The 25952-nt window shown below is 41.3% G+C and overlaps 1 protein-coding gene across 2 annotated transcripts in view; it reads right to left on the minus strand.

Moving 5' to 3' along the window:
- The window catches only part of LOC144644277 (uncharacterized), an 89380-nt gene that overhangs the window by 16772 nt on the left and 46656 nt on the right, over positions 1 to 25952 (minus strand). For both annotated transcript variants that reach the window (XM_078503728.1, XM_078503727.1), the window contains exons 53-75: positions 24272 to 24334; positions 24050 to 24085; positions 23039 to 23515; positions 22031 to 22066; positions 21543 to 21575; positions 20871 to 20909; positions 20128 to 20637; positions 19192 to 19221; positions 17924 to 18433; positions 16765 to 17014; positions 15167 to 15640; positions 14286 to 14792; positions 12370 to 12843; positions 11296 to 11817; positions 10461 to 10904; positions 8473 to 8934; positions 7607 to 8098; positions 6596 to 7144; positions 5089 to 5601; positions 4160 to 4639; positions 2683 to 3129; positions 1561 to 2031; positions 697 to 1176 (exon numbers count right to left, since the gene is read on the minus strand). In XM_078503728.1, coding sequence (XP_078359854.1) covers positions 697 to 1176; positions 1561 to 2031; positions 2683 to 3129; positions 4160 to 4639; positions 5089 to 5601; positions 6596 to 7144; positions 7607 to 8098; positions 8473 to 8934; positions 10461 to 10904; positions 11296 to 11817; positions 12370 to 12843; positions 14286 to 14792; positions 15167 to 15640; positions 16765 to 17014; positions 17924 to 18433; positions 19192 to 19221; positions 20128 to 20637; positions 20871 to 20909; positions 21543 to 21575; positions 22031 to 22066; positions 23039 to 23515; positions 24050 to 24085; positions 24272 to 24334 — 8299 coding nt within the window. The remainder of the gene's footprint in view (positions 1 to 696; positions 1177 to 1560; positions 2032 to 2682; positions 3130 to 4159; positions 4640 to 5088; positions 5602 to 6595; positions 7145 to 7606; positions 8099 to 8472; positions 8935 to 10460; positions 10905 to 11295; positions 11818 to 12369; positions 12844 to 14285; positions 14793 to 15166; positions 15641 to 16764; positions 17015 to 17923; positions 18434 to 19191; positions 19222 to 20127; positions 20638 to 20870; positions 20910 to 21542; positions 21576 to 22030; positions 22067 to 23038; positions 23516 to 24049; positions 24086 to 24271; positions 24335 to 25952) is intronic.

A 25952-nucleotide genomic window follows, 5' to 3' on the forward strand; every position in this document is an offset into this window, starting at 1 on the left:
ATTGCAGTTTTACGGCGAAGAAGAGAAAAAGAAGCTAGAAGGATAGAGCACGAGCGATCGTGATCGCCTCAATCGCCGCAGACGTTAGCGATCACCTGTGTAATGTTCTCATATAATGGCCCCGATCGCAAGAAAACTTTTTGAAGTGACTAAGACGATAGAAACGATCGGGGTAATTACATGAGAACCAGCCTTTAAGCATCACGTTTGTTATCCCCGTGAACGGCAAAAGTCACACTTATATTTTCGACTGCCATTTGTTCATGAAAGTGAACGATTTCACGATTGGCGTGAAAAGGTGAATTATTCTTTACTTTTCTGACAAATTCATTTTTAAATGAACAACAGGCTAAGGTGTTAACTATTTTCCGTTAAGATAAGTGAATGGATTGTTTCCCGCTGCGCACATTCAATTATACACCATATAATATCCCTTACAATCACTACAAAGGGACTTGTGTTATTCCACGCAGTAGCACGTGTATTAAAGAAATCCGAAAAATGATAAGAACTTGTGGATTTGTTAAATTAGCATGAGTTTCCTTTTTGAGTTGCGTCTTTGTTATTAAGTTTCATTTTAAGATTGATCTTTACGTTTCAAAATCCTCTTATACTTATCGCAAAAAGTTTTATCATTCTCTAATCGGTGATGCTAAAATCTAAAACGATCGTCAGTTGTAGATATAAAAAAGGTACCTTAATCGTCGTTGCCTTCGTTTGTAGGTGAACAGGTACTTGCGACCCCGTCGGATTACACTATACCAGCGACGTCTCCAATAGAACCGTATTCGGCTGCGCTTTCGCCGCCGTCGTCTGCGTTTCAGTTTACGTCGATATCGTCTTCTCCTTCTAATCCTTCTTCGTCTCCTTCGCCTTTTTCTTCGTTTTCTTCGCCTGAGTATTCTTCGCCTTCTTCTTGATCGTCGCTTTCTTCCTCGTCTACCGTATCGTTTTCGTCTGCGTCGCTTTATTCGTTTCCATCGTTTTCTGTAGCGTATTCTCAGTCGCCCTCGTCTGAAGCCTATCAGTCTGAATCTCTTTCTAAAGCGGATTCTAAATCGCCCTCGATAGACTCGCACTCTCCTGTACCGTCGGCCATACCGGATCTTAATATACGGTCGTCGTACCACACGCCATCTTCTGTTTATATAGATCCTTACTGTCTTGCGTCGGATCCTGCGTGGTATTAAAGGAATGAAGTTCAATACGGATATAACAAGCGTTAAAGTTCGAGAATAAGCCTTATGCTTACTTTTGTTCAATAAGTCTTTTTGGTGGGCGTTATCAGTTTTGGAGAGGCTTTTATTTTGGGAAAGGATCTTGTTTCTGAAAACCTTTTTAGATGTTTAAACGCATAAGGTATAGTGCTGAAATGGTCATTACAAAAACAAGTCCAAAAGGGGCCTATAGTCTGAAAATGGCAAGCAAAACTCTCTGAACATAATAGAAGGATATAAGAAGAAGAGGAGGAAGGAGAGGGAGGATATAAGGAGGGTTAAGGGAAAGGGAGCCTAGAATATGTTTCTTTGGAAAACTGACAAACGTCACTGACTAGCTAACCTGATAATTCTCCACGTGCGGCCGTATCGGAATCTCCATACGTTTCGTGACCGGTACACGCGCCTGAATTTACCGCGGTAACGATAAATGATACGGGAACCTCTTCTCCTTATCCTTCGTCTTCGACGTCTTCGCCTTCTTACTCGTCTTCTTCGTCTTCTTCGCCTTCTTCGTCTACGCTTTCTTCGCCTTTGCCTTCGTCTCCTTCTTCTCCTTCGCCGGATTCTTCTGGTTCTTCTTCTTCGTCTGTATCTTCTTCGTAGTGTTACCCATCGGCGACGTCGTCGCACTTTAACTCTTCCGTAACGTATGCTTATGTTCTTGTATTTTCGTCCCAAACGGAAGTATATTCGTCGTCGGCGAACTGTGAGCCAGCGCCATTTTCTTCGGTAATACACTCTGACGCGCCTCGTGCCTCGTATGATACTCCATCGCCTTCCGTATTTTACCCTGAATGTGCCGCGGTAAATTCTGGCGATTAGAAAGGAAAAGTAGTTATGTTAGAATTGTTTACATAAGATGTGCCCTAAGCAACTTTTAAGTCAAAGAGATAACCAGTTAATGGGTTTAAGGCTCCATGAATCTTATTAAACAAGATTCTTCGGTTCTTCTTTTTTTCGGGAGAATAAAAGATCGAATGCTTTAGTATTGTCCTGCAATAGACCGTGGGTGTTGAAACGAAAATATTTACATGGTCTATTACTTTTTTACTTCCTCAAAAACAAATTATTGGAGAAGGCTGAATTCTCGTATCATATAACAGTAAGGCTGTCAAATGTACTTTTTCGAAAAAACGCACCCTTAGACAAAGAAAAACTGCAAATGCATGATACTTCAGTAACTTTATGGTCAACACTGCAACTTATATAGACCAATTTAACAGTTCCTATCGATTTAAAGTTCTCAGACAGAATGAGAAATATAAGGTATAGAGGCTTTGAAAAAGGGAAGTCGTTTCATTTACACTGCGAACGGCTTCAGATGTTGTTAAGTTTCTTGACTCGTTTACATCGTATCTGTCTTAAAATGAAACAGGATACAAAAAAGTAACACTAACGCGCAGTATCTGTTGAAAATTTTGTTTGCAAAAAGCTGTTTGATATTGTGAATACACATACTTACCGGATTGCTACTGGTCGTCGTTTAAATCGGAACCTCAAGAACTTGCCTCGCCGATACACTGATCTCCAACGTCGCCGCCATTTTATTCGCATAACACATCGGCGACGACGCCTTCGTCTTCGCCTTCGCTTTCGTCTTTTGCGCCTGATAATCCTCCTTCGCCTTCGCCTTCTCTTTACACGTCGTCTTCGTCTCCTCCTTAGCCTTCCTCGCCTGCCCCTGTATCGGCGCCGTCTGCGTCTGATTATCCTCCATCGCCTTCCATAACGCCATCGTACTTTTCCGCGTCTGAATGACAATCTACGGTTCTTACGCTTGTAGCGCAGGTAGAAGCGCCGCTTATAGAATCGAACGCGATGCCACCTTTTTCGCCAGACCATAACGTTGGGGCGACGCAAAACGACCCATCTTCGTCCTTTTCTAAACCTCAATGTACCGCGCGTGAATCTATTAAATGAAACAAAAGACATTTGTTTAGGAGCACTCAGAATCTAACACTTAGAAACTAGGTTTGCCTAAACATTTGCCTTGTTTGAACAAGACGCAAAATTATGCATTTCACCTTAGTTCGTTCCCCGTTACACCTTACTGAGTAAAAGTTTTCGATATAAAACGACAAATGATATAAGTCACTGGCTTTCTGGAAAATGTGTGAACTATGTACTTATTTACATTCTAAGAAACCGAGTGCGTGCATTAAAGCTTTATCCAAAATCAGCGCTGAGCTGTGCTAACTTGATGCCAGGAGGAAAAGACCCTGAACGATAATAAATAATGGACACGAAAGACCGGTCTGCTCGTAATTTGCGACTTTTCGGATTTGTACCTTTTTTTTTGGACAACGTCCCTTCGGTCAGGTACACACCAAATTGAAAAAAACGTTGACCCTGTGAAAAGCATTAATCACGAGCGATAAGACCGGACTGAATTCTGGGTAGACAGCAGGTAAGCTTAGTTATATTCCATTTTTTACAATCAAGGTATTTTCTTTCTTTAAGACCTTTAGGAGCGTGATTTATACAGCCTGCCTTATTATTATGTTCATTTTGTCACAGGCGACGATTTAAAAAAAAAACTTTTTCCCGATTTACCGGTAAACATCTAGGTCGCATCGTTTATGGTTTACGCTTTCCATGGGTCAACATTTCTTCAATCAGGTGTGTACAGCAGCTAAACGAGTTGACCAAGACTAGGTCTTGTAAAGAATACGGGTGATGGACTCGGACTGTTTCTGGGCCCTAATATCTTGTCAAATTAGCTGTTTGACTCGGTCAAATTGATGGCCTTGACAACAAATTTGTATTCATGTGCTATACTTGGGTTTTTCTGACATCAAGTGAGGTTCCCACAATTTGCAGTTATTAAATGAAGCGTTTAGTATACTGCTTAGGCTGCTTTTTCTACTTAATTTTAAAGATACGTTCAATTAACGAGAAACTTGATCCAAACGACCTGTTTTCTATTAATCATCACTCACCTGATATATCGTCTTTTCCTTCCTATTCGGAGCACAAAGCGACGGCGTTTTCGATACACTCGCCGCCACCGACGCCTGTATCGAATACGCATCACGCAACCACGCTTTCGTGTTTTACGTCTACGCCGTATTACCCGTCTTCTTCGTCTCACTCGCCTTCTCCTCCTTCTTCTCCTTCGCCTTCTTCTTCTTCGCACCCTTCTCTTTCTTCTTCGTCGTCTTCTTCTCAGCTTTCGCCGCCGTCTTCGGCGCCTGTAGCGTCGGCTACGAGTGCTAATTTTTCTAAGCCTTCTGTTGTATCTCACAAGGAATCTTCCACGTCGGATTGTCACGATACGCCGTCTTCGTTTATAGACTATGGTCAACTTACGACGGTATCTACGTACCACACGCCAAACTCTTCCCACGCGGAGTTTTATGCTTGGACGTCGAATAACTCGTCGTCTTTTACCGTAGATGGTTATCATTCCTCTGTAGTATCTATTTAGAACATGACAAAAGAAATACATAACACAGTATTAAAACAAAGATTTTATATCTATTTTTTAAGGTTAAACTGAGATCGACCTCCTTATCAACCACTACTGCTGTCTGGATGGCTCCTTTTCGTGGGACCTGTATTTTCAAAGCTAAGAGGCCGCTACATTCCAACGCTGTCAGATAATAGTTCAGAGGTGAGCGATTACTTCTTTGCGAGCCGCGAAGCCGTATATTCCATTCTCTCTTACCCCAGTAAATTGTTGGAAAAACCTAGCAACTGTTCCACCACGGATAGTATAAAGACTGCGTTTCTTGCAAATTCAACAGCAACAGCAGCTATCAAGTCTGGGCCTGGCTAGCCACTGTATTTTCTGCCCATATACGCTGAACTATTAGTAATGCCATTCGTATCGTAATTACTGTTTCCTTTTTTTGAAAAACTTTCTCACCTGATTGTTCTATAGCCTCTTCTCCTACGAATTACCAGTCTGCGTCCAAAGCGATATACCTTCATCCATCTACGCCCATACCGGAAGCTCATTACGCAACGGCGACGTCTTCTTCGTCGTCGTCTTCGCCTTCTGCGCCTTCTCCTGCGCCTTCGCCTTCTTCGTCGCCTTCTTCTCTTCTTTCGGCGTCTTTGTCTCCTTCTTGAGCGCCGCCTTCTCTTCCTTCTATATCTACGTCTCTTCCTTATTATTCTTCTCCTTCGCCTTCTGTTATATCGCCGTATGCGTCGTCGACGCTTCAGTATTTTCCAGCGTCGTCTTATGCGCCATCTAATTATTCCGCGACGGATCTTAAAACGTCGATATTTCTTTCTGTATTTAATGACCAGCCTCTTTCGGCGAATCGTTATTCTTCTCCATGTTCTTCCGACACGGAATTGTATTCGTCTTTTGATATTGCGTATGGTTGTCCATTTTCTTCCCACCTTGATACGGACCACGCGTCGTCTGATACTAGTAAAAAAAAGTAAAAGTGGAATATGATTGTTAGTGGGAGCCCTATTAAATCATTATGCGAACTGTTGGTGATGCTTCGCTTTAATTTAAATGTTTGCAGGATAATAACCCCAACCCTGCCTCCTGTCTCCTAAAGACCTCTTCGTCCTTAGAAAATTTCTCATAGCACCATTTTAATAGATTCAAGCCAATATTTGGCATGGGCACAGACTCCTATGTGAAGCAGGTTTTTTGGAAGGCTTAGAGACGAAAACTTTCAACAGGGAGGTAGATGTATGTTTTGCATTTTTGGTGGGGTCGAGGCATGTCCAGTGTAATCACTGGGCGGGAGATTCTTCATCAGGTTATCATTTTTGGTGTTTTTGGATTTAGTACACACATGTACAAGAGCACCCGTATAAACGCATGTATAGCCCCACTCGTGGATAAGCTATTAACAGACTGTGTTGGTGAAATGCTTCTGGAAGGAAAGTGAGCGTGCTAGTGTTTTTGGTGCTGTTTAGGAAAAGGTAATATTATGTACGCCCTTTATCTCTGGCAATAACATCTTTAACATTCATGTTCGCGTTACATTTACTATCTTACATCACAACAAGCGAGAAAAGAGCGAAGGCGCGACAATCTTAGGGTGCGTTCCTCTGAGATGGAATCAAAGTGCATCAAAGAAACCGATAACCCACTTTAGGTTTACACCATAATCCGAGTGATCTTGGATCATTGACCTGATCCGGAGCATTCCAAAAGAACGCACTCTTAAATTACATTTTGCGAGAAAAGAATGCAAAGGGGCGACTAAAGAACAACAGGAGAAGGGCGGCTATCCGAAAAGCCAAAGTAAATGGCCAAAACTATATGAGGTGTAGGATACTGGTGAGTACCTCTTCTGATCCTCTGGTAATATTGGGAATAGTAAACTATTTTGACTGAAACTCTCTTGGTTGAAGGGTGTTTGAGACAACCCCTTCTAAAGACATTTAAATCACTGACTTACTAGATTCTTCTGTATCCTCTTCGTGTGCGGAATCTAAGGACTCGCCCTCTGCGGTACACTTTTCGCCATCTATTTCGGTAACGGAAACGCATTACACAACGACGTCGGGATCTACGTCTTCGTCGCCTTCGTCGCCTCCTTCTGCGCCGTCGGCGTCGTCGACGTCGCCTTCGTCGTCTCTTCCTCTTTCTTCTTCGCCTCAGCGCTTTTCTTCTTCGTCGGTATCGTTTACGTTGCCGCCTTCGTACCCTTCGCAAATATCTTCTTCGTTTCCTTCTAATTCTGCGCCTTCTTCTGATTCTTCTTCGTCTTGAGGTTCTTCGTCGTCTCCTTAGCGTTTGCCATCGCTTTCTGTATCGGTACAGCACTCTTCCTCTCCTGATTCTAGCTATTCTAATTTTCCTCATGAAGCGGAAACCGAAGCCTCGTCTGCCGTACGTCCGTAATGTACGCCACACTTTCCTTACACGAACTTGGAATAGGCGAGTAGTCGTTCTTAGGACACGTCTTCTTCGCATGTAATAAACTATCGGTTTACGTCTATAGAATCTAAAAAAGGGTTAAAGAAGAAAACAATTTTAGCATTGAATTCGCTTGAATAAAATTCCATGTTGTTACTGCAAGATGGCTGCTATGTTCTTTAAGCACTTTTGAAATTTCTACTGGGAGAAACAGAAGCTTTACTGTGCTCGTTTTTTGAAAGTTTTATTTTTGTCGTGGCAGCTCATTGGAGAGCACATCAAGTAGTGTCTTTAGCAAGGCCGAAAGCAAAAAAATCGGCCCGATAGAAGTTAAGACAAGATGTTTACAATTGGGTTCAGCCTTCATTTCAACCATCTGCAGACATCCGTACTCCTTGAAGGGTTTCGTCGTTTGGAACCATCATTTTGAAGTTTGTATACCGTGAATAGTATGACCTAGTTCATTGAAATCGCCGGCTTATAACAAACCTCAGACCGTCTTAAGGATATTTTCATCACTTGTGCAAAAAAGATAGCGTCATAGTCTTACCTGACATATCCAACTCTTCGCCCAACGCGGAACACTAATTTGTTTCCTCTGCGAAGAAGTTTCCTCCAGCGACGATAGAATCTGAACCGTAAGACACACCTTCGGCGTCTTCTTTTCTGTATTCTTCTTCTCCTTCTTCTTCGTCTTCTTCTCACCCTTCGCCGTTTTCGTCTTCTTGCCCTTCTCCTCCTCCTTCGTTTTCTTCTCCTTGTTCTTCTCCTCCTTCTTCTTCGCATTTTTCTTCGTCGCCGTCGCCTTGCCTTTCGTCCTCGGTATCGTCTCCTTCTGATAATCCTCCAGCGTTTACGCACCCGGTATCTCAGCAGGCCACGGTAGAATCTCAAAGGTCTTCTCTTTCGTCCGAAGCGGATGAAAAATCGTCGACGGTACCGTATCGCACTTCGCCATTTCTTTCCTACACGGATTCTGACTGGGTAACGTCTCTTTATCCAGCGTCGTCCATAACGGATATAAGTTATGCCTCTCGTGAATCTAAAACGAGAAAACAATAACAAACAGGAAAAATAATCACACACAGATTTTACTGAACCCTGTCAGTTTAGCTTCCTCTTGATGATTGCCAGACATACATCCCTGTTGGACTGTCAGTTGCACATTTTAAAAATCTACAGTCTCAACTCTTTATTATCAGCGCACGATTAATCGATCTGAAAGTTCGCAAGAGTTTAGAAACCTGCTCATCAAACTTATAAAAAACACTCGTCGACTCTAGTGAACATTTTTACCAGGTTCTAGATAGTGCACGATTTGAGAGCGCATGTGAGTTAACGGTCAAATGAGGGCGAGATTTCAAACTTTAGCCTTATCCTCGTTAAATCTTAGCCAGTACCCAGTTAGAGCCTTACCTGATAATCCTCGTCACCCTTCCGAGACGTATCCTTAATACGCGTCCCCTCCTGTAGACAGGATACCAGCGGCGTCCACGGCGAACACGTATCACGCATCTGCGTAACCGTCGTCGCTTTACTCTCCTTCGTCGTCGTCGCCTTCTGTTATACCTTCTTATTCGCCTCTTTCGCCTTCTTCGTCTTCTTCTTCGTCTTCTCTTTATTCTTCGCCGTCGTCTTGCCTTTCTATTTATTCTTCTTCTGATAATTTTCCATCCTCGTTTAACGCGTACGCGCAATCTTCCTCTGTAGAATCGTATTCTTCGAATTCGCCGGCCGTATCTTATCACTAATCCACGTCCCCGTTTTCTTGGACGTATCCAGCGTCTGCCGATTCTGACCCGGAGACGATAATTCGGTTTGCGGATTCGGATCCATCTTCTTCTCGTCCACCTGACTCTAAGTACACCACGACGATAACTGAAAAACGACAGACAATAGATATATTGTTATTTCTCACTACATAAAAGGGTATGTTTTATCTAAAATAAATTTACTGATTAGTTTTAGGATATTCTCTTTTTAATTCTTACCATTTTTAACATGTAAAACACCTCTATGTTGCTGCATTACGAAAAACATATCTTCCTAGAGGAGTAGCCTATCCGTCATCTTAACGATTCCCGGGTGACATGTTTTGGACTAAATAAGTTAACCCTTTTTTACTGTCTGCTTTGCTTTTTAATGATTTGGTCTAAAATTCAAATGTTGTGAAGACCAGACTAAAAAGAGAATTTTGTTATGCGTGTGCTCTTCACCTTAGCTTATTTCAGTCATATCACCACGCCTCATGTCATCCATTATCTACCATAACAAAGCTTGCTCTCCACCCTACGGTCTTTCTGGTACGGACCTCGCTGTGCTCAATTCGTAATACCAAAGCCATAGGCCTAGATTCCTCCGGTACGGCCCACAGACTTGGTTTATAAGATATATATATATATATATATATATCTTATTAACCAAGCGTAAGTGCGGTACTGGGAGAGTAACATCCGAGGTCTTGACAGTACGCACAAAAAAACAAGGGCTGATATTTTCTCGCTTAGTTAATAAGAGATTTATTACACGACTCAACATAGTTAGTAAATCCCACTACTAACTATGCACTGAAAAAGATTTTTAGCAGATATAGGATAAAAAGAACAGGATTCTAGCAGGGGACCAACCGGTTATTTCTGTCGGGAAAGAATTCCATATTAATTAAAATGTTGGTTTACAAACTAATAAAAAGGTTGAGAGGGTTATCAATTTTTCCCTTTTGTAAACCAAAAAATAGATTGTCGAAAAATGAACTGTTGGCCAAAAAGCGAAGCTTCGAGGGCAACTGTGAAATTTTGAGTACAATCTTTCAGCCAAGGGCTGAATATCCTCCAATATACCAGCTAGCCAGAAAGGGGTTTATTTATTTTATAACCCTCCGATTAATTTCTACATCGCGCTTTATCGCCAGTAAATTTATAGGAAAAAACCTACGTAATAAACCCGGCGTAACAGTGGTTGAAACAAATGTAAGTTGCATTGGTTTACGTGATATTTTAACTCTGTGATTTCATTAAGAGTTAGAATTGAATAAGGTGACTTCATTCGTTTTTTTTGTGCTTGCCTTCAAATTCAGGCGACGGATATCAAATCGGACGGGGTATATTCGCTAATACCCGTCGTCCGATTTTGTACCACGTGATGCGTTTTGTCCAATGGGTGCGCGCAAAAATTAATGGGTGGGTTATAATTAGAGAATATTGGCCCGGCAATTGAGCAATCTGATTGGTTCCTTTTAGTTATTGGCCCTCTGACTTCTTTGGTCGTGTAGTAAGTCTTTAATTTGCTGTTAATCGCTTCAGGATTTTTTTTAAGTGAGAGTAGAAGAGATTTCAACTGAACGAGAAGTCACTTTCTGGCAGTTCTAACACCGAATCAAGAAATTAAAGTAAATTATTTCTTACCTTAGATACTTGTATTTCCTTCCGAAACGGAAAACCAAACGCTTTCCTCGTTTGAACACTCTTCTCCATCTTCGCCTGAACCGGAAACGGAGCACGCAGCGGCGCCTTCTTCTTAAACGCTTTCTGCGTCGTCTGCGTAGTCGTCTTTGTCGTCTCCTTCGTCGTCTTATCTTTCTTCTGTATCGTCTTCTCTTTCTTCTCAATCTCCTCCTCCGTCTCCTTTTCCTTCCTCGTCTTCTGTAATAGACCCTCTTCCAGCGTCTTCCGATCCTCATTCTAACCCTTCTGCCAATTCTCAGCTTTCTGTTCACTCTTCTGTATCTCACTCGCAAGGACTTACCGACCCGTTTGACGTATCTCCACCTTTTTCCGATCCAGACACGGATCTTTCTAACCACTTTGCGCACGACTCTTCTTCCAATTCTCACCATTCCTCGTATCCACCTGGATGAAGCAACCACAGAAAACCAGGGAATAAATATCAATTTCAGTGTTATAAATCAAAGAAATATCTGGTTTTAAATCCATCGTCTTTGCATTCTGGTACAACTATTCTACCAAAAAATTTCAAAGCCACTAAGAGTTAACCAACTGTGAGTAATATAACCTTGAAATGGTGAATGTATTATAACGAGACATGTATGAAGTACTCTATCGTGTTTAACTTACAAACAAACTTTCTCTTGCATCAAAATCGTAATATAGTATCACGCTTGCCAGCTAAAGTATTACTGAATTTTTCGATGCTTTTGGTGTCATGTTAATTTAGCAAATCACTACCCTGAATAGCTACATCATTTTCTTCAACTGAAAAAAACAAGCAAACGTTCCTTACCTAAATGGCTGCCAGCGTTTTCTTACTCGAATTCTTAGTCTTCCACGTTTTCTGTACACCTTTCTCCATCTACGAAGATATCGGAATCTCAACACACATCTACCGCGCCGCCTTCGACGTCGTCGACGTCTTCTGCGACGTCTTACGCGCCGTTTTCGCCGCCTCTGTCGCCGTCGTCTTCGTCGTCTTCTTCTCTTTCTTCTTATCTGTCTTCGTCGACGCTTTCTCCGCCTTGTTCTTCGTTTTCTCAGGACACGCTTTCTATACCTTCTTCTCCTATACTTTCGTCTTCTCCTTCGGTATATAATTCGTCTCCATCGTTTTCCTCTGTAAACTCTCACTCGTCCTCGCGTTAACCTGATGGGTCTTCCTCTTCGGCCTTTCCTGGTGTAATACAGTCTGCGACCATATCGCCGTAGTCTTCGCCAACGTCGCCCAACCAGTACACGTATGCGTCTTGTTGGTTTCTTCAGTGAGAGCCATCTACGTCTACGCCAGATATAAAGCCTTCTTCGTATGTATCTTTTGATTAAGAAAGAGATAGCAGATTTCTTACAATAACGAAACTGTGAAAGAACTTATGTCTTTTAGTCCTAAGAGTGATAGTCTATTTAATGCCAAATCATCAGAACCCTTCCGAGTCGCCATTACACTATTTTCAAGTTCAAAATGAATAGAATAATCTTTCAGAAATAGTTTTCTAAAGATTAATAGTATTTATAGTTTACACAGTTTATTGAAATGGTGACTTGGATAAAGTGAAAACACAGTTTCTTTTACTCATTTTGAACTCTAAAATGGTCCCATGACGACTCCGAAACGTCGTTTAATGTAATCGCTGATTTTTACATGCTTATGTATCATTTAGCCTTTGCTGATAATCACCAGATTGTTAGGAGAAACCAAACTATCATGAAAATAAAGGAATGATGATGTTGGAATTCCCTCGAAAGAAATAATATTTTTTTTGCAATGCGCAGTGCTTTAATATATTGAGTAAAAATTTCGCTTGGGGCTTATTTCCACAAAAAAGTAAATTTACATTGACTAATAATGGAATTAGTCCCAACGTACCTTACTCTTACAAATTTCCTGCGCACACGCATCACCAGCCGACCTCGCCTTCTATACACTCGTCTCAATCGACGGCGATACCTAATACGCAGCACACATCGTGTTCGCCTTCTTCGCTTTGTTCTCCTGCGCCTTATTCTTCGTCTTCGTCTTCTTCGTCTCCTTCGTCGTCGTCTTCTTCTCCTTCTTCTTCGTCGCCTTCTTCTTCGTCGTCGTCTTTTCTTTTTCCTTCGCAGCTTTCTTCTCCTGTTGTATCTCCGTCGTCTTGTTATTCTCTTCCATGTTCGTTTATAGCGCAACCTTATTCTCCTTCTTGTTATTCGCACCACTCTGTATTTTCTTCTGTAGCGGACCCTCAGTTTACCGCGATAAAACTTGGGCCTCTTCCATGCTAAACCAACTCGTATCTGTAGGCGTCTCTTGACTGACCGGTAGCGTCCCTTTCGTCCTATTTTCACGCGTCGTCCTCGTAATCTAACGATTCAAACCGAATATCGTATTAGCTTGTTATTGAATAATGGGAGGCGCGGTGGCCTAATGGTTAGAGCGCCGGATTCCGGATCGAGTGGTCCGAGTTCGAGCCCCGGTCAGGGTCACTTGTGTTGTGTTCTTGGGCAAGACACTTTACTCTCATAGTGCCTCTCTCCACCCAGGTGTATAAATGGGTACCGGCGACATAATGCTGGTGGGGGGGGGAACCCTGCAATGGACTAGCATCCCATTCAGGGGGGAGTAGAAATATTCCTAGTCGCTTAATGCTACGGAAACCGGGACAAGCTCCGGCAGTGTGGGCCGCTTGGCTCGTGGCTTCTCCGTTTCCTCCTTTGTTATTGAATAAACGATTTATATTTTCCCCTGGGGGCTTAACCCTGCTTAAGTTTTTTGGCAGATTATGATGTTATTGATTATGACTAATGTGTTATTCATTCATTCGTCTATTCGTTCGTCTTCATATTTATTTTATTCTCTGTGCTATAACTTAGGAGCTAGATCACACTTTTAGGTACCTTCGTAACGAAAAAACTGACCTTTAAAATCAAACGAAACATCAAAAATATTTTTTCAATGAGTCAGGTAGCAGGCTTATTCTTTTTACACAATTTGTAAGATGACAAACTAACAGATAACCTGGATTTTATATAAACTAAAAAAATTAAATGGTTAGATGCAGATATACAACAAAAACAATTATAAATTAGAATAAGTGGTAGCAGTTTTACAGCTGTAAAGGCTTTCAGCACTGATGGAATCCGCTTAAGGGTTGAGCATTACATAGATAAGGCAATCGACTTTCCTTGAATTTTTTCAGGATGGAAAATTTGTCCACAAAGTCGATGCCTTCCACATTGTATTCTCCCTTTGAGTTATTTGTAAATGTCGGGAAGTGAATATCTCATATGTGGTCTTTTTTAAGCGTGCATTAACAACTGAAAAGAAAAACTGGAAAGCCTACACCTGGATACCCTATCAGTCAACTTCACTTTACTTTAGGGGGTATCTACTGATTTTCCAACGCAGTTATTTTAAAGAGAAGAAATATGTCTTAAAACCCGTAACATGAGAAGCTAGTAATTTTTGGAGGCGGAAAAACAAGTCTAGATTTGAGAGCAGACGGACGCACAATCACTTTTGGAAACTTTATCGAAACATACATACAGACAGACAGACAGACAGACAGACAGACAGACAGAACGACAGATGCAGACAGACAGACAGACAGACAGACAGACAGACAGATAGGCAGACAGATAGGCAGACACATATCTTAGCAGAATCTTAAAACTACAGCTCAAACAGTAGTGAAACTTTCCATATCCCTCACGATCGATACCTATTGTTTCCTGAAATCGACCAGCTTTTGATGAAGACACAAATGGAAATAATTTGAATACAAAATCACCTAGCATTCTTATTACCTCCATAGTTTCCATCTCCTTCCTATTCTGATGTAAAAGCCTCGACGTCGTCTTATGACTCGTTTCCAACGACGACCATACCGGTAACGCATCACGCAAACTGATCGCTTTCGTCGCCTTGTTATTTTTCTACGCCTTCTTCGTCTACGTCTTCGTCTTCTTCTTTTTCGTCGTCGACGTCGTCGTTTTCGTCGTCGACGTTTTCTTCGCCTTCGTCTTCTTTTTTGTTTTCTTCTTCGTCTTCTGATTCGCCTTCTCCTTCTCGATATCCTTCGCCTTCGTCCCCGCCTAATTCTTCTCCATGTTTTTCGGATTCGCAGTCTTATTCGCCCTCTGAATATCCCTATCTTTCTGTACCGTCTGCCTCGTCGTATGCATAATCTTCTGCGACGAACTCTTGCATTTTTCCAACGCTTTCCATACCTGATCTTCACTCTGTTTCGTAGCTTACGGATTCTACGCCATCTCTTTCCTCGCCTCTTCACGTACAAGAGACCTTTGCGATACCTGGTTTAAAATAAAAAAAGAGCGTTGGAAAACTTAAAAAGGAAGTAACATATTGTCAAGGTGATTTATGTGTCATCAATTAAAAAAAGTAAAGAATTCTTCCAACTTTTGGTAAGCGAAAATGCTTCAATAATAGTATTTATTACGCTTATTTCGATAAGCATAGTGAACCCCATAAGGGTCTGTAAATCAGTGAACAAGATTTGCTTGGAGAAAACATAACCAAAATGCACGTCGAATGTAGTAAATAATGTTTACTTTATTGAGAGATTATAAACGATAATTTAACAAACGTCACGACAAACGGCAACTAGTGAGAGCTAGCGTGATTATATCTTGGCCGTATTATCAATTAACCCAGTTACAATTATTACCTAAATCGTCTGTAAGATTTCCTGTATCGGAAGACAAGTTTTCTCCCTCTTCGGATCACTCTCCTCCAGCGACGACCATAACGGAAACGTATGACGCAACGGCGGCGCCTTCTTCTCCTTCGTCTTCGCCGGCGCTTCCTTCTTCGTATCTTTCTCCTTCGACGTCTTCGTCGTCTTCGTCGCCTTCGTCGCCTTCTTGCTCTTCGTCTCTTGCGTCTTCTTCGCCTGGCTTTATTCCTCCTGGATCTTCTTCGCCTTCGCCTTCGTCGTTTTATCTTGATCCAGCGTCGTTTGTATTTAATTCTGATTCGCCTTCCCAGTCTGATCACTCTGACTTTCTTCATGTACCGCAATTTCAGGTATCTGCCCGCCCTGCTCACATATCTCCATCTCCGGCCAAATCTCACCATCACTGTCCTCCTAATGGGGACCCAACGCCTACTCCTACCTACTCTTGCTCTTCCTCTTCGGAATCTGTAAAAACAGGAAAAGCCACAGTTCTTGAGACCTAGCAAATTCAGAACTGTTGATAACTAGTCAACGCGCAAGACAAATTAATTTGGCCCAGACAAATTAATTTACGGTTTTTAAGCGGAGAGCATTATCCGAAAAAATCCGATCTTTTGAGTATCCAGCTGAAGACCTGAAGACCTTTCAAAGTGGCTTTGGCTCCCACTTTTCTTCAACAAGATGCAAAAACACCATGCACGCAGAGAAAAAATAAAGTTAATTACTGTAAATGCTACAATGCTTCAAAAAACTGAATTTTACGAATCCTATGTCGCGAATGTAAGCAACAGTTGCTGCAAAGGTATCTTTTAAAGTCAGTTAAAATCCTACTAGACTGCAAGACAGTCATATATTGTTCACGAACATGCACGCTCGGCCTTGTAGCCCACACCCCGTTGCATGCTTTTAACGCTTCAATTTATGGACAAGAGCGACTGTTATACAGACTAAAATCCTAAAAATCAAAGAGACCAGATCGTTCATCAGTGAGGCTGCTTATCTCTGGTTAATGAGCTTCTGGAAAAGAAAACTAGTAAGAGTATTGTTTTTTCCCTGAAAGGGGTACCCCCAGTATTTTGTCATGCTTGCACTAGGGCAGAGGGAGACAATGTGAAAGAAAAGTGCTTTATTCAACGACGCAACAACCTCCGTCAAGGTTCCAACATGGGCTTTATAGGCCATCACGCCTCCTATCAAACATATTATTGCAATCTTTTCCTGTGGATTCCATTTCTTATGCCACCTATTTCACTGTTTTATTGCAAATTAAATATTGAAAATTTATCATTGGTGCATCTTATTTAATTCTGCTAATCCAATAACCGCCGGTGTTCCTTTCCGCTTCTATTGTTGTTACTCCTGTGAGTTTTGAATCTAAATAAAATATTAAGCGTGTTTTATTTCCAGAAATCTGTTTTGCATGGAAGTTTATCCAAAAATGCTTTTAGAGCCATCGTTTTACGAGAAATTATCAAGGCCGGAGTAAGGTTTTTAGGAGCCAGCCGCTATTTCTTTAAGTGATTTTACCGGGAATAGTACATAAAATTTCCACAGTCTGCAACCTTAACAAAAGCTAAACTAGAACACACCTCACTGATATATAACGACGCCCATAAAGGAATCTCCAGTTCCTTCCAACTCTGCGAATGGGTCTGAAGCGGCCAGCATATTTGAAACGTATCAATGAACGTCGAAGTCGCTTTCGTCGTCGTCGTAATCTTCGCCTTCGTTTGCGCATTCTACGTCGTCTTCGCCTTCGTATTCTTCGTCTTCGTCTTCGTCTTCGCCGCCGTCTTACACGTCGTTTCCTCGAAATTCGCCTTCGTCGTCCACGTCGTCCTGACATAGAAATAGTATCAGGAAATACTGTGCGATGCCGGTTATAAACCCAGCCCCTCCCCCCTTCATGTGGTCCCTCCCAGTTAAGCTAAAAGACCATTTTTCTGTTAACAGTGAAAATATCTAGGTTACTAGTCCGTCCCAAAGAAAGGTTCCAAATTCTAAGTTATAAGACTACCCAAAGCCCCTTACGAAGTTGTTTTAGCCCAGGGCCTATGAAACTTCGCCAAGGGTTTATGCAAACGGCATTTTACGGTATTATAAAACAAACATGCATGCATTTATTTATCGTGATAATCTAAAAGAAGTCACTGCGAGCATGAGAAATTCCAAAAGAGTTTTTTTGAGTTTATCTGAGAGGATTGGAAGATTCCTAAGTAAAACAAATAAAGGAATCGTCTTGGCACGTAAGGATTCCCGGTTGAGGTTCAAGTCTGTCCTGATCGCATTTTTGTAAAATATTCCAATATTGAAAAACCACAATTGATGAGAATTTTCCTCTAAAAGTTGTAGTACTCTATTTTATGCTAAGATGTTAAAACTATTTAAAATATTGCCTGCCAGCTAAGAAATGATGCGTTTTGTGACGCAGTTTTCACTTGAGTGTCGAAAGTAAATTGCGTTTGCTTTGGTTTTGCATTACTACGCTTTGTGATTGGCTTAAAAATCTCGCGCCACTTTCTCAGCCAATCAGAAGTAAAACTAAAACCAATCATGACGCGCTCGCGCATGTTTTCCCGCGCTTCGTGCCGGCTACTTGTATTTGCTTCGAGTTTTGATTGGTTTACTGGATTGTCTGTGTTCTTTGTGATCGGCCAGAGTAATTACTTTGGTTTTGGTTTTACGACACTCAAGTGAAATCTGCTCTAATAGTCACTACTTATGAATACCTATTCAATTTCTCCTTACCTCGTCTAGTTGGCCTTCTGTATCGGAGACGCCTTCCTCTACGCCACTTCCCGCGCCAACGAATTTGTCCACGTCTTCCTTTCCTCCTCACCGAAAGTCTTCGTCCCTTGTATTTTGTAAACCATGAGAATCGACGAGTTACAGGCCGGAACTTGCGCCCGATTTTCACAAAGAAACGATTTCCGCGACGCTTCACTCCCCTGAAACGTTTGCCAAGACGTACTTGGAAGGTTTTCGGGTTTCGACGGAGCTGTCTCAAACGCTTCTTGTAACGCAGATACCACCGTCGTCCTTTATGACGAACGCGACGCCATCTTCGTTTCAGATATATTTTTAATATCCTTCCTCGGATTCGCATTCGACGCCACTTGCCCAAGAATTTAAATCTTAGACGTCTGCCAATCTTGCGAAGCACTCGATAACGTTTCCCGACTCTCACACGATAGCTAGGCCTTCCTCGTCTGAGTTTTAGGAATTTTCTTCTGAAGAATATTCTGGGCCGCCTTCGTCCTTATAAAAAAAGAATAAGTTTAATTGAAAAATTAATGACGTTACATCATATATCGGCCAGAGTACATATAAATGACATAAATTGGTCTTTTTCAGTTTCCTTGGTAATCCATTTTCACAAAATACCAACAATAATACGTATGAATAAAATGTTAAAGGGACTATGTCACGGGGATTTCGCAGATTTTTGGTCTAAACTGATCTGATATAAGTGGTAGGCAACTTAACCCATGAAAAACATCATCTTTGAACATTTAAGTGAAGATATAACCTTCATTTGGGGATAGAAATCCAACTTCAGCTTTTAAAATCGATTTTTTTAAGGCGCGTGGAAACAAAGTAGTATGTAAGTAGTATGTACAAACTTGAAAGCGTTAGGTAACGTTTTCAAATTGCAACCCATTTCCATCCGAGCCATCCGCAGCCAAACATGCTTTTGAATAGTTTTGTGCTCTAATATAGCAATTGTTCATGAAAATAGACCATTATTTTAAAGTTGCCTCGACACAAATATAAATTTTGGCTGTTCAAAAATCTGTTAAAATCCGTGACATAGTCCCTTTAAGTTGCCTTGTTCATAAGTTGTCGTGTTATTACATCTAGGGAAGGGGCGGAGTCAATAGAGAGAGAGGGGGTATAAAACATAAATTTCATAGGGGGCCTTTAGAAGGGGGCTTAGTATATGTCACTACAAATGAAATGGAGTGATCAATTCCTTTTGCTACATTGTTTAAAAGTGAAAACTATCGACCACTTACTTCGCCTCCTTGTGTACGTTCTTCGTCGCACTGCAAACAAAGATGTAAAAGTCCTTAGTTAACCTTCGTGGACGGATGGACGGATGGATGGATGGATGGATGGACGGAGGGACGAATTAATTGATTGCACGACTGACTGACTGACTGACTGACTGACGGCTATTTTCCACTGATGAAGGGACAGAAGTCCCGAAACGTCTGGATTTATTTACAAAAATTAGCGCATAAACGAAACTCTAACTTTATTATGTGACTGGCTGACTGACTGACTGACTGACTGACTGACTGACTGACTGACTGACTGACTGACTGACTGGTTGACTGACTGACTGACTGACTGACTGACTCTCTGACTGACTGACTGACTGGCTGGCTAACTGACTGACTGACTGGCTGACTGACTGGCTGACTGACTGACTGGCTGACTGACTTACTGGCTGACTGGCTGACTGACTGACTGGCTGGCTGACTGACTGAATGAATGACCAGGTGGTTTTTCAACCATCAATATCCAGAAAACAATCGTGCTTCGGCTTGCATGCGGTTTTGCTAAGTGTTGTGATTGCTTCATTGCAATAACTTTTACTTTGTGATTCTTGCGTTGGATTCCTTTGTTTTCGTTTTGTTTATTGCCGTTATTGGAGAAAACGCTTTAAAGTACAGAACCACTGTATGTTTATTCTTTAAATTTAAAATCTGGAGGTGGTCTGCTCCATCATTTGCTCTTTTGCGTCAGTTATAGCCAGTCATTTTATCAACCGAGAAAAAAGCTTTGTGCTAATTTTATTAAAACGTTGTCACTTCACTCTAAAATTACACATTTTTAATCCTAGAAACGGAAACATGACTGAGTGCACGCCTATGAAAAGGAGACAGGTGGGAGGGGTCCCCGCTACATAGCTTTGACTCGGATTAAGTTTTAAGAAAACCACTTACGTCTCATTCGTTTTCGTCTTCTGTAGCGTATCCTTCGTCTGGACAATTTTCCTTTGAACCGGAATTTGAAGAACTTTCTTCTTCCACGTCGCACTCGTCTGACAGTAATACGCCTTCCTCGGTACTTGAAGTAACGAGAACGCCTGAATGTGAATCTCACTTTACGACGTTTGTAAGTGATGTAAAACCTGCGTCCGCGTCGTGTAACCTTCCTGTAGCTACGCCTGACGCGTATCATAAACGTCCGCGTAGTTACCCATCGTCGTCCATAGCGCACCATCCATCTCCTTCCGCGTTGGATAACGCGGCATGTTCTTCTTCCAATGCGTACCACCCAACGGCGTCCGCGGCGTATCGGCCGATACCATCGCCTTCGGAAGTACAGCTTCACTCTTGATGTCAATCGACCGATGCGCAATGTACGGCGTCCCCATCTGAACCTTATCACACGTCGCCCGCGTCTTATACGGCGGACTCGTTTTCTGAATCGGATCTTTCTTCTTCGGTAGCCTGATAAAGAAAAGAGACATTAGGCACTACTTATGAACTAAGTAAGAGGGCATCATAAGAAAAACATCAGGCACTTACAAACAGAGTCTGAGGGCCTTATAGAGAAAAACTTTATGTGTTTAATATCCCTCATCAGGCTTGCCGATTATCTACCAGGCTTATCGATATTTGTGTTATGTAAACCGTTACCTTCACATCTTAACGCTGGTAAAAAAATAAGCTGAAATACTTACGTCTTCGACGTCGCCTTCTTCGTCGTCTTCGTCGACGGCCTGCAAATCGAGACATTTTGTTAAATAAACATAATTGGCGCAGTTGTACTTATGATATTCTACTAAAGGACTCGATCTGCCGAGGATCATTTTCAAGTTCAGGAAACCCATTGAAATATACTGTCTAGTAACAGCCAATAGGCACTAGCCCCTGGAGTCACGTGACTTACTTTAGTCGAAGATTCAAGCGAGCATTGCAACTTCCTCGAGGAAGTTTCAATTGAATTTCCTTGTATCTGGTGCAAACTGCTAGTTAATATTGGAACGTTGTGCCTTAACCAAAACTTTTCACGGGAAAGAATATCCGATTTGGTTTTTAACCCAGAAATCTCCATTCCATTTAGCGTTCCGTTCCGCCATTCTTGGTTATTTCCCATCCCCCTTCCCCCACCAAAAGAAGTACGCTTAATAAAAATGTTAACACTCTGATGTCAGGGTCGAATAACTGCTATAAGCATGATTCTTTTACCAAATTATTGCCTGCGAACAGGCTCCCGAGTGGGGCAGGGCGAAATCAAATACTTCGCTCGCCCTTCTCGGCTCGCTTCACTCGCTGATTTATTTTACGCCCATCTCCACCTGGGAGCCTGTTCGCAGGCTAACCAATTTCGAAATTTAATGTTAAACACTTACGCCTTGCTTTTCTTCCACGTCTTCCATATCGCCCTAGAAAAATAACATTCACGTGATTGAATATAAAGTATCTTGTTGCATGGTTCAAACCATTGATAACAACCATCTTGTCACTGACTGCATTCAAGATCGACAATGAATCAAACTTATTTTGTTTTTTTACATTATTTGGTCATGTTTTTATCAAAAACTGAATTTAGTCTAGCAGTGAAATTTTCTAATGTTGTCAAAAAAGACAAGATTTAGATAAAGTTAACCGAGATATTTTCTTGTTTGAAAAATTTCCAATGTTACTAGTTTTCATGGCAATGTGCAAAAAGCTAATAACCACACAGCCATACTCTTGTTGGCCGTTGTTCGTGTTTGCCTATCGATAAGAAACTCTTCGGCGCATAACCTTCTTCATAAGCCCGGCCACTAATAATATCATGTAATAAAATAGAAAAAAAGGAGCGATAAATCCCCAAGAAAACATTTTCTCTACTTACGCCTTCGACGCCTTCGTCGCCTTCGTCGTCTTCGACCTGAGACAAAATGTAACAAGATGTTATTAGTTGGTTAATTTATGGCAACTCTTCCATATGTGTGACGATGCTCTAATTATGGGTTAGAGACTGTTGTTGACAAATACACGCACGCGCTGGCCGCACAATGAACGAGAAATGTTCAATACTGCGCGAGGCGTAGCCGAGTGCAGTATTGAAAATTTCGAGTTCATTGTGAGGTCAGCAAGTGCATGTATTTGTCAACAAAACACGAACGGACAGACTCTAACCCTTTTAATATACAATCTGAGTACACTGCAAGCGATCATCGACTTAACGAACCTCAAACAATAAGCTTAATGTTTAAAAATAAGAAGTGTAGTACTACATAATTACACGGGATTACATCGATAATATTAAAATCACAAATAAGCCGTACAGAAATAAAGCTGTGCATTATAGCAAAATCACGTGATCTATTTTAACCAATTGCGCGCGTGGATTTTGGACAGTGAACGAAGATTGTATATTAAGTCATTTCAAAGCGTTGGAATGGAGACAAGAAAATGTTTTTTGCCTCAGATCAGGCTTCCCGCCCACCAAGTAAAAAATGTTTCTGCAACAAATTTGATGTTGAATTATAACGATTTAGTAGTAACAAAATAGAAATATTTTGCGCGCAACTCCGTTGGTTTTTATGACGTGTTATGGTTGCCGCTGGCCGCTGTTGTTTGGAAACAGAGGGTCTTTTGTATGAAACAACCTAGCAACTGACTATTCAAATTTAAATGCCATCATTTGTTCCATTTTATATATACGATTAGATGTTATTTCTCCCTTGTCCTGTAAAAAGATAATGTGGAAGGGTGAAAACATATGCATTTCTTAATTAATATTGTCTTAGCTTTCTTAGTCAATTCACTTTATAATTTCCCCGACACTCTGTCTATGCAACAACAACAATAACAATTGATAAAATGTTAGGTATACCGCATAATTGAGTCAACTTACGTCTGAAACGGATCCTCCTCTTTTTACCATAACGACCCTTCCAGAACAATCGTACGCCTCTTCTGCCAGTCAGCTTCGCTCTTACTCGCTTTCCACGGATGCGTATGCTGCATCGAACACGGCGACGTACACGCCTCCATCGCTTCTTTCGCCTCAGGTACCAAGTCTTCCTTCGCCGCCTGATTCGTATTCTTCGTCTTCTTAATCTCAAAGTTAGTCTGACACGTTTTATTCTCCTCCACTTTCGTTTTCTTTTCACAAACCACTTTCGACGGATTCTTCTGAGTCTGCACCATCTTCTTTTGATACGGACTCGCCATCGCCTGCCACGACGTATGATTCTTCTGTATTTTCTCCGGAGGTAAATTCTTATTTTTCGCCTAAACCTACGGATAGGTTTCTTTCGACGTCCGAAGAAGTATCTCCTTCTTATTATTACACGCCGTCGTTTGCCTTTGATGCGGATATATCTCTTTCCTGTATTAACCAAGAATACATTTCTTAACTATAATTGTTTATCTAAAGAAAAGAGTAAAGGACATAGGTTTGGAAAAGAATAGCTTGTGCAGGATAAATTGTTAGTAAACTGTTATGAGTGTCAACAATTGATTACAGTCAACTTTCGCCTTGCGGACACCCCGCTATTGCGGACTCTCGCTATTGCGGACGACATCCAGATTCTCGGCAAAAGGGTTTGACTGGAAATGACTCCCGTTATTTCGGATTCTCGCTATAGCGGACACTAAACATCGCGCCGAGCGCGTCCGCTATAACGAGTGTTGACCGTAATAGGGTAAAATTGATACGATAAATTTAAATTTACCGCCATGGCCAAATCTGACAACGAGGCCTTGTGTTAAAGGAAATTCAATGCAAAGACGGTTTGGATTGATTTATACCTGAGAGAACTTGAGCATGGAATTAATTCTCCTAAGGGTACAATAAGGGCACACTTTTATCGATACAGTTTTGTTTTTGTTTTCAGGAATTGGAAAATGTATTGTTACTTACGTCTTCGTCTTCTTACTCTCCTGCCACGCCTTCCACCTGAAACCAAATAAAAACAAAATCTCATGAGCCGAAAAACTAGAAATATGCACCTACTTGGAAGAAAATAAAATACGCAGACAAATTGAAGAAGATGTTCTGAAGCAAAGAAGATACCCACGAGAAAAAACAGCTGTAGTTACAGCTGTCTGTAAGCTGCAACGCTGCAGATCATTGTATACTTACGCCGTCTTCGTCTTCGTCGTCGTCGTCGTCTTCGCCTTCTTCGTCTTTGTTTTCGTCTTCGGCCTACAGAAAGATAAAACAAATTCGATGAGATTGTTTCTTTGTGTAAACATGCATTTCTGTACGGTTGTGCGTATAAAGGTGTGATCGATAAAAAACTCGCAGTACTAAAGAATACCAAATTTCAAGTGTACAAGAAACAACGAATAAAAGCCACTGAAAAAAATATCGCATTGTAAAGCAAAGCATGCAGCTATAAATCTAAAAAGAATTTAATAAAGTTGTCTTCATGAAGAATTGAAACGTTCTCTACTAAAACCTTTAAAACTGCGAGCCTTTGGCTGTTCGAACTACAGCCTTCGACGGGTAAAAATATAAAATAACAATCGGTGTGCAAAAAATTTGAATATAAAAAATCTGAATGCAAATGACCAATTGTTAAAAAGGATATTACATTGTCCGGGGAGTAGATGGGAATTCTATTCCGCGTTAGGAATTGTGTGCCAAGATTCAAGGACCTTTCGTATACAAAAACTTCTTTTGTCAATAAGTTTTATTCAGAATGTTTTTTCGCCCTGGTTTTTACCCATCAAAGTTTGTAGATCGAACAGCCGAAAGCTCGTCATTTTTAAGGTTTTAGGCACACAACGTTTTAGAATTCTTCATCATGTTTCATCTTGGTTGTTTTCGGAAACGATACCATCGCTTCACAACTTGAAGCATCTCTTCCCGATCTCACACTCCACTTCGTTTCATAGTATAGTAAGGCTTTTCGTGTGTGTTCTAGTCAGTACCTTCTAAAAAGAGAGTAAAATGGTACTGGGATGTTGATATTAAGACAAGCCTGTGTGTCTTCCATGAACATACCCTCAACATGAGACGTTACCTAACAATCACAGAGGCAACTGAGAAACTTTAAAAGATAATATAATGCAGAAGGGCGAAAACGTATGTATGCGTATCTTAATCATTATCTTTTACGCTTTCTTAGTCAATTCACTTTTCCCCACAGTATGTCAATGCAACAACAATGACATTAAAAAAGACTGATAAGATGTTACGTATACTTCATATTTAAATCAACTCACGTCTGATACGGATCCTCCTCTTTTTACCATAACGACCCTTCCTGAACAATCGTACGCCTCTCCTGCCAGTCAGCTTCGCTCTTACTCGCTTTCCACGGATGCGTATGCTGCATCGAACACGGCGACGTACACGCCTCCATCGCTTCTTTCGCCTCAGGTACCAAGTCTTCCTTCGCCTCCTGATTCGTATTCTTCGTCTTCTTAATCTCAAAGTTAGTCTTACACGTTTTATTCTCCTCCACCTTCGTTTTCTTTTTACAAACCACTTTCGACGGATTCTTCTGAGTCTGCACCATCTTCTTTTGATACGGACTCGCCATCGCCTGCCACGACGTATTATTCTTCTGTATTTTCCCCGGAGGTAAATTCTTATTTTTCGCCTAAACCTACGGATAGGTTTCTTTCGACGTCCGAAGAAGTATCTCCTTCTTATTATTACACGCCGTCGTTTGCCTTTGATGCGGATATATCTCTTTCCTGTATTAACCAAGAATACATTTCTTAACTATAATTGTTTATCTAAAGAAAAGAGTAAAGGAGACAGGTTTGGAAAAGAATAGCTTGTGCAGGCTAAATTGTTAGTAAACTGTTAT

Source organism: Oculina patagonica, chromosome 2 (genome assembly GCF_052425735.1).
Source record: "Oculina patagonica isolate OP01 chromosome 2, crgOcupat, whole genome shotgun sequence".
In the NCBI taxonomy this organism is placed as follows: domain Eukaryota; kingdom Metazoa; phylum Cnidaria; class Anthozoa; order Scleractinia; family Oculinidae; genus Oculina; species Oculina patagonica.